The following is a 9,100-nucleotide window of genomic DNA, read 5'->3' as shown; positions in this document are numbered from 1 at the left end:
AACTATTTTCAATTTGATCAATTTTCTGGAACGTTTACAATCGTTCTATAATCGAACTAATATGCAATAACAAATTCGAATTTAAAAAGGTTCGAACATTTGGTTAAAAAATCGAAATATATAAAAATATTTATAACAATGTCTGAAATGTTATTAATTTAATACACTTAAGTACTTAATGAAGACTAAACATAACAAAAAATCGCATCTAAAATAGTACAGTAGAAGCCGTTTTTCCGGTTAAGCCTTAATGCTCTCCCTCTCTCCCCCCGCGAGGGAATTTCGAAAAATCCCTTCTTAGTGTGCGTTTTCATGACCCTAACTGTGTTCCAAATTTCACCTCTTTAGGTTCAGCGGTTTGCTCTGGGCGATGATGAATCAGTTAGTCATTCAGTCAGTCAGGACAAGCAATTTTATATATTTAGATTAATTATTTCTCCATTCCTCTCTATCTGGTTAGTTTCTTATACTTATCTTTGAAACACTTACCTATGTGTTTTATTTCTATGTTTTCTTTCTTCTTTTTCTTTAGTAGTTTCTTTAATTTGTAGTTTTTAAACTTAATATTAGATGACAGAATTAGATTATTTATCTTCTTTACATCATATTTTTGTAGATTTTTACTTATACTCACAAGTAAGCTTAATGTTGGTAGTCTTATTTGTTCTTTTTTACAAGTTTTCAGGTACTAGACACTCTGTCTTGATTCTTCCTATTTCTTTTGACAGTTCCTCACCTTGCGTATTCTCACTCACCAGAATATCGGCTGCTGAATTATTAAATAATATTGTATTATTATAATTTGAGGGGCATTATAGTCTGAAACACAGATGTTAACCATTGTATGTGTATAGGTAGCTTGATAAAGAAAGTCTGTTTTCTTTAAGAACTTTTTCCTAAATTCTTGTGAAAAAATCTTAACACCAGTACTGTATAATTGTCTTGCTAATAATTAATGTCCGCGTTGACAAACATATAATAAGAAATTAAATAAGGACAGTAAGGCAAATTATAATACAGTATTATAGATCTTGATTGCTTGCTGTTCTCTTTATTATATGTATTTTCTTAGCATAAGGTTGCCGTTGAAAACAGACCTTTTTCCACTAAAAAGTGTTCTTGTGTGATTTGTTCTCAACGGCAACCTTATGCTAAGAAAAACATATATTTATTATCTTTAAATATAGAAAAATATTGTACGTTTGTCATCCCGGGATAAAGAGGACGAGGATAAAAATAAAATTGTCGTCGAATTAACACGGAGGAATTAATTAACACTTATATTTTATTTTCTATTCTTAAAGTATTTCCTTCAATCACTTTATTCTTTGACAGGAGATTACCTTGTTTATCGTTTCCTTCTGAAGCACGACTCGTTTATACACTTCTAAATACATTTTAATTACGATTCTTAACGTCGGATGTTGACCCGTGTTGCATTCATAAATCAATACACAATTACCGAGGCAATCTTTGGTGGATCTGCACCTGGATTAATTTTTTATACGCCTTTGCCACGTCCATCTTTTTAGAGGTGAAGATCCTGGAACTTTGACCTCTCGGCAGCATTTGTTCCTCCTCATTTTACTATTTGCGAGGAGCAAATAATCCCCGCGTACGACGCCCCATATATGCTGTGGAGGGATATCTGCACTGTATTAGAAGCGTAATTTTTGCTTCCGAATAATATATTGTTAACACTTTTAGGGGAATTCCCTACCCCTCGTTACGATTTATATCCATCTCCTAATCTAGCCGTATTTTCTTCCATACTCATCTGTAGCGGCGTGCATTATATACGAGTTCTCTTTAAAAATCGATATAAAAACTTCGAACACGTGCCGGCTGCTTTCACGTGTGTCACCGGTTAACTGTAACTAAAAAAACATCTTTATATAGATACCCTATACGGGATGGCTCGTAAGTCAGTTAACAACTAAAAGACGTAAATTCGTAACGCCGTGTTAGAACAGCTTAAAACGGTTAATCGACTTTTGGACCACCCTATTCTATAGCAAACAATACTTACAACATTATTAAAAATTTAGCATTTATTCATCGGCAAAAATATTTAACACAAATAAACACGTAAAGGTTATTTATACGCGTGCCTCATTTCGTATACGGTACAATAATCGTGAATAAAATACGAACTTTTATGTAGATCATGTAATGACTTGTTTACAATTATATTTAATTAATTATTTTCTAGTAAAAATGTATAAATATTCACACCCAGATCTAAATCATCTAAAATCGAGGATATTGACAGAACGGATGGCAAAACGCTACGTAGGCGATATGCCAAGAAGGGATGGATACCACCTGGGAAGAGCTTTTTCTATGGGGAAACTGACCCCTATTTAGGTGTTAGACACGCGAAGAAAATACGGAGAACACCACGCGGCCGACCTGCTGGTCACGTGCCCGTCGATCACGCGCGAACCCGCCACCAACTAACGTTCAATGGTTTTATCCACTCTATTTGGGATAGGCCATCGTAACGATCTTTTTATTTTTTGTTTTTAAATAATTAATCAGGCTTTAAGCTAGGTATATTAGTGAGATTAAGATTAAAATATACAGGTATAACGCAGGTTAGTTATATTTGTATGTATTTACAAATACATTTGGGGAAATCAGGGTTCGAATCTGGAATTTTTCATGGGTAGTCCGTCCAGGATATACTGGGCCACTCACCACCCTAATTGTGAGCCTGACCGAACCAACGACCGGCCACAAAAAGCCCCTCTTAGTACCTTAGAATAAAAGGAACCAAAAATGAAAAAAAAAAATCCGGGTATATTAATATACCACTAGAAAGGTCCGGGACAATTACTTTTCTGGAGGCTCCAAATAGCTCTGCTGGGTGCCTTATGATAAAGCCCGGGCACAATACGTTATACAACATTACGATAAAATTATCGGGCTCGGCACTAAATTACGTATAAAATTTACATTTGTACAAGTTTCTTGTACCGTCGAGATTGCATGAGGAGATTGGTAATGTCACTCCGTGGGCGTTATTAGTCCTCTTTTATTACCATGTATTATTCACGTACGGTATCAGCGTGTACATAAATTATTACCGTAATTTTATGACAGGATAAAGGACAAATATGTCGAATGAGCTACAGACATGTAGGCTAATAATAATTTACCGATTAATTGTGTAGAAATTTCGTAGAAAAACTGAAAAAATTTGCAAAGTATTACTAATTGTTGCCATTTTTTTACATTTACACACGAATTTCTACGGGAACTCTCCTCTATTTAAGTGTTAGACACGTGAAAAGAACCCGGCAAACTCCACGAAACAATGATTTTCGTTATAACGATCATCCCGGATTCGTTAAATGTAACAAATAAAAACTAAATATTTTATTTTTATTAGAAAAATTCGAAATTCTTGTGCCTAAAACGTAACATTTTGCTGGGTTGGGGACAAATTATCCACCGGAGAATTTCGAAAGGCAATTCCCTTCGTTTACATTTAACAATCGAAGTCATTAATTAAACATAAAAGCTTAAAAAACATAAAAACAATTTCCATCGTGAATTTTAACGAAACAATTTAGTAATTTACAAAACAATAAAACCTCGTTAATTTATAATGAAGTAAAATTTTGTAAACATGTTTTTGCCACCGTTTATTTATGTACAGTCGACCCCCTATAACACTGTTGATTATTCCGTTTTATATGAATTCCATGTTGTACGAGTCACTTAGATTTTACAAATACGTGTGCCGGGCTGTGAACGGCTCACGTGTTTGTAAAATCTAAGTGACTCGTACAACATGGAATTCATATAAAATGAAATAATCAATAGTGTTATAAGGGGGATCGACTTGTATTTACTTCTAACAAATAATCGGGCTGCAATTCGAAAAAGATTCTAGACCTATAAATGTTTACTATCGTCCATCCGGTTGTCTGTCCTTCCCTAATCTCGAGAACGGAGTTAGATAGATGACCGGCACGACTCTATTTGTTAAAGGAAAAGTATAATGTACTGTACATGGGAAAACACTACTAATTTGCGATCGAGAGCATATATTTTAAATTAATTAAATTAAAAATTATAGCCCGGCATATCACAATAAATAATTGTTCGTTTCTTTTAAATAACTGTTAATGAGTTATTTTTTAAAATCAATCTACGTTTACATTTTCTTTTTTTCCAGAAAAGTAATTAAAATCGCTTCGAAGTTATTAATGTGTTTGTTTACTACAAAGGTAAATAATAAATCTCTTTTGAAATCTATTTATAATTTCATTTTAGAGATTAAGGACGTGTTTATGAACATTAAAAGTATTCGAGTAAGGAATTTTATCACCTTTTACCTTTCAAGTTAGTGGCAGGCTTCTACCACTAACTTAAAGGTCATTAAGTTACTTGTTTGTAACCTAATGACTATTAAGTATTTGTTGGTACTGTGCAGGACTTGTCAAACTTTGGCCCGGGTTTGTCAGAAATCAGAAACAATGAGGATTTTATAATATAATTAATTAATGGATAAAGTAATTAGGTATACAAGAACCGGTATACCTCAACGTGTGGATGGTAGTACTAGCAGTTCTTTTTTCATCCACACGTTCAGGTATACCGACAAGTGCGCCGGCTTTAAAGTCATGTTGAGATTCTTTTAAAGGGCCATTAAAGAAACGGGTATTCTTTAATGACCCTTTAAAAGATCTTCAGGTATACCATATAACTCATTATAATTACAATTAAATTATTAATTAATATAGATTTTTAAACGGTGACGTGCCTATTCTGTAATTATATCTAGAACAATTATACATTGTCGTTCCTCTTATAACTCATAAATAATTAAGCTAATCAATTATTAACGAGTAAAACTCATCCGTAGCCCCCGTACTAAATATACCTGTAGTCTTTTTTTAGCATCCAGACGTTATATAGTGAGTTGCAGACAAACAAACTACAATTTAATTTTATTACATATATCGGTTATTGTATTTTTAGACTCTTATATGATGTGAAAAAACTATTATTACCCTACAAATAAAAAATAAAGGCGACGAAGACGTCATATTAACAACAAAAGATTAGAAAGAATATAATAAATATAGAAATTGTTTATGTTTGGTAACACAAAATACATTTGTAATTACAAAATTAATCAAGAGCAATTAAATTACTTTGTAAGGTCTAGAAAATTCAAAATTGTAGAATTTTCTTGTTTTACTATTACAGAAAATTGAATTCTTCTACAAAAAACTAAAGGTTGCTCTGTAAAAAAAAAATCAACTTTTATGAAAATCTCGATGATAAAAGGCACGGTACAAGCTACGTTTCGTAACAGAATACGCGTAACTGCATGAAATCCCCCGTCAAATTTACTTGTTGTTAAATCGGATAGGGAATTTTTAAGAAATTAGGGAAATCTCCGGAAGCGTAATTAAGACAGAATGTAAAATGGAGTATTTGTTTTTTTTTTATTTGTTAGTTACTTTCAGACGAGAGAAACGTCCTTGATGGATAAACATGAATGAGAATTGGAAAGGTCGTCCGTGGGAAGATAAAGCGCAGCGGGGTATTACTGTTTTGTTAGAGAAAATCCTTTCTTTTCTGTTATCCTCACGTGAAATCTGCGTCACGTGGACGGGTGTTTTCTCGATCGATACAAATCCACTAACCTTCAAGGTCTCCCTCTGCCCGGGGTTCTTAAGAAATCCACACTTTCCGGGTTTATTAACATTCGATGAGCATCTGCATTAACTCAGAAAGGATTTACTCCTATAGTAACAATAATATTGTTTCCACATCGCTGTGTTTTTACTGTTGTAAGAATTTTTTACGGATAATTAAATGCTATAATTTCATTAAAACGCAGAAATAAAAGTTTAAATTAGTAGAAATAAGGATACTTTTTCGGCAAAAAAAAGACTATAGGTTCGAATGTCTGTATACTGTACAAATTGTGTTCGTCGTATTTTAATGTATTTATACTGTATAATAGATATGCAGTTTATATATTCTTCGTTATTATTTGAAAATCGTTAGAAAATATTAGGCCTATATATAAAAGATAATATCTTATATACTTACCTGATGCTAACTTACAAATTTAGCAGACATTAACTTGAATATTTATCCAATACTATTTTGTATAAGCATTATCTTGTGCATTTGCCCAATATTATCTGAACTTTTACCTATACCACGTTTTATACTTACCCAACACTATCTTGTTTATTTACCTTAAACTATATTTTGCATTGAGAAAATCCCTACGTAAATTAGGGTAACTGTAAGGAAGTAGTTACTATATTTTTGTACATGGAGTATCTTCCCTTGTTATCTCTTCTGTAGGATATATCTTAAACTTTACAGTGCCGAAGTTATAGAAAATATGAAGTGACAATGCACAAAATAATTCCCCGTGCCCTAACTACATTTCTATAAATATAAGAAAAACAACACAGATAAACAATTAACTGCAACAGCACGCGTTACTAAAGATAACATCGAGTTTCTTTGTCTAACGACTTAGCTAATAAAAATGTGGGAAGTAAAAATCTATTTCTATAGACAGGTGAGCAGAGGGGGGTCGAAATTCTTAAAATTTTCACAGTTCGGTTCGAATTTCGTAAGTATATTCGAGCAGAAATAGATCGCTTCTCTTACGTTACCTAACGAATACTGGGACTGTCATCTGGTCTCGAAAGTCCACGTGAGCGGTGTAACACGATAACAAATAATATGCGCGCGCTGCAGCACGTGACATTTCAGCTTATATACAGGAAAACGCTCGACTGCTCCGAATCTATCTCGGGGACTCACAATTGTCTGGTAAGTCTGCTCTGTTTATATTGCTAGTGTAAGAACTTTCCCTTCTGCTATAAATAATAATTGTTCAACACTTAAACTATCTATACGCTTCTAGAATTTTACTTGTTAAGTCCCTCTCTTGCACAAAAAGAGAAGATTTATTTATTTTTCTGAATAATTTTAATGTAGAATCAAAGAGTACCTCGCACATTAATCAATAACTCTTCTGTTAATTCTAGATATTGAAAACTTTCTAATACTCTATCTCTATTTTTAAGTTTATTAAATCACAATTTTAATTAACATTAACTTATACCCGTGTTTTCCGATTGTTAGACGAGATTGTTGTTATAACTTTGCTCCCGATTGTTGCGTGCGCGCCCTATTAACATATCACGAACATCCATGGGAAATGGTAATTTGTAATCATTAACCCGTATTTTTATTGATAGTCTGGTAAATTGGGCCACGCGTGTTATAGAATTTGTGCGCTTGATTGTTTCTCTCGCGTTACAGTGGAGAAGATCCGCATATATATAAACTGCTTGCCCACCCGTCTTTGACCATTTATTAATAATTTTAGAAATACCCACCTAAACTAACTTTTCACCCGTTGCAGATTCGTCAGCAGATGAGAACAGAGTTTTCTTCTAAGGCTCACAACAACTAAGGAAATGCCCAGTTCAGGATATTCAATTACGACAGTGGAACCGGTGGCAGCGGACGCTTGGACCCAACAGCAAATCAGGGGCCAGTACAGATTGGTAATCATGGGGGCTGCTAAGGTAGGAAAGACGTCTATAGTAAAGAGATTTCTATACGACGAATTTAATTCCGAACACAAACCAACAGTAGAGGACGTGTATAGAGAAGAATATAATCTGGGCAATTACGGTTTAGTTCTGGACATCCTGGACACGAGCGGAAGCTACGAATTCCCTGCCATGAGAGATCTGGCCATATCCACGGGGGATGCTTTCGTACTGGTGTACTCCATCGACGACAGCGACACATTCGAAGAGGTACGAACCCTACGCGAAAAGATCTTGGACAGAAGGAAGAGTAACGTGCCCATTTTAGTAGTGGGCAACAAGTGCGATTTGGAAGACGGAAGAGTGGTGAAACGAGAGGTGGCAGAAACCGTCATCAGAATGGATTGGGAGAATGCTTTCTTGGAATCTTCTGCCAAAAATAATGTGAACGTATTCGAGGTATTTAAAGAACTATTGGTACAGGCCAACATACCCTACAATCTATGTTCGTCCAATAAAAAGAGGAGGACTTCCTTCCCTGATTATGCAATCAGTTCCGGAAAGCAGAAATGTTTCGTCAACAAGATCGGTTGCAACGTTTCTTAATTGTTTCATTGTATTTAAAATTGGCATTTTAAATTCTATAAGACAAATCCGAGATGTGAAGTTGTGTATATATAAAAAAAATTGAAAAGATGTGTTTATCTATTCTATTTATAGTAAATTATATGCTGGCATTAAATTATAAATAGATAAATAAAGATATAAAGTGAGAATGTATAAAAAGCAGTTTTATTGTGCTTCGTTTTAATTATAAAATAAATTAAAGAAAGAAAAATAAAAGCTATTTTCTCTTTTCTGAAGAGTGCTAAAGAACACGCGCTACAAACATGTACACTTGGTTTTATGAGATAAAGCCCCCTAACACGTGGGCGATCTATCAAGGGGTACTTTTTACGAGAAATTGGTCCGTTTACGTATTAGGCACGCGAAAATCCGGAAAACTTTACGCGACCAACTCGTCGGTAGAAGCAAACCCGCCACCAGATCTGGTGTGTTAGACTGCATGAGATGCTTACTTTAAGACATACATTCGAGCTAGATTGCTCCATTCTAGCTTTCTTATATCTCGTGTATACAGTACAGTATATGAAAATAATTACATGACGACGAGGAAATCTATATATATAAATGAGGATGTTTATTTGTTCGCTATACACTCCTAAAGCCGTTCCATCAATTACTACGAAAGATGGCAGTTACGTTTACCTACTTCTAACTTAGATAATGTGGTACACCCCATCTCAAAATATCTGGATTTCCGTAAATCAATTAATTTTTTTTATCTATATTCGATTTGCTGATTCGACAATGATATAGCGGGTCTATTTCGCGCTTACTGAGACAGGTAGAGTATAGCACTTGCCTGAATGGAATAGAAAGTGTTACCCTGTAAAAAGTGTATAGTAAGTCTATGTATTTAATTTTCCACATCCAACGACTCGGGTTTTTTTAATTTCTGAACAGTACTTTCTTAATTCTAATAA

General features: G+C 34.1%; 1 protein-coding gene across 4 annotated transcripts in view; it reads left to right on the top strand.

Annotated features, from left to right (window-relative positions):
* The window catches only part of LOC111612611 (ras-related protein Rap-1b-like protein), a 19,063-nt gene extending 10,742 nt beyond the window's left edge, over nt 1-8,321 (top strand). For 2 of the 4 annotated variants that reach the window (XM_023353845.1, XM_023353844.1), the window contains 2 exons: nt 4,187-4,238; nt 7,421-8,321. In XM_023353845.1, coding sequence (XP_023209613.1) covers nt 7,476-8,159 — 684 coding nt within the window. In that variant the 5' untranslated portion in view covers nt 4,187-4,238; nt 7,421-7,475 and the 3' untranslated portion in view covers nt 8,160-8,321. Of the gene's footprint in view, nt 1-4,186; nt 4,239-6,587; nt 7,217-7,420 lie in introns of those variants that run through there. The other 2 variants (XM_023353846.1, XM_023353843.1) reach the window with 2 other exon arrangements.
* Nucleotides 8,322-9,100: the final 779 nt, after the last annotated feature.

The sequence above is a fragment of the Centruroides sculpturatus genome, unplaced genomic scaffold, assembly GCF_000671375.1.
Source record: "Centruroides sculpturatus isolate CEXI.00-Female unplaced genomic scaffold, Cexi_2.0 scaffold1736, whole genome shotgun sequence".
Lineage (NCBI taxonomy): Eukaryota > Metazoa > Arthropoda > Arachnida > Scorpiones > Buthidae > Centruroides > Centruroides sculpturatus.
This window is presented reverse-complemented; position numbering and strand designations above follow the sequence as displayed.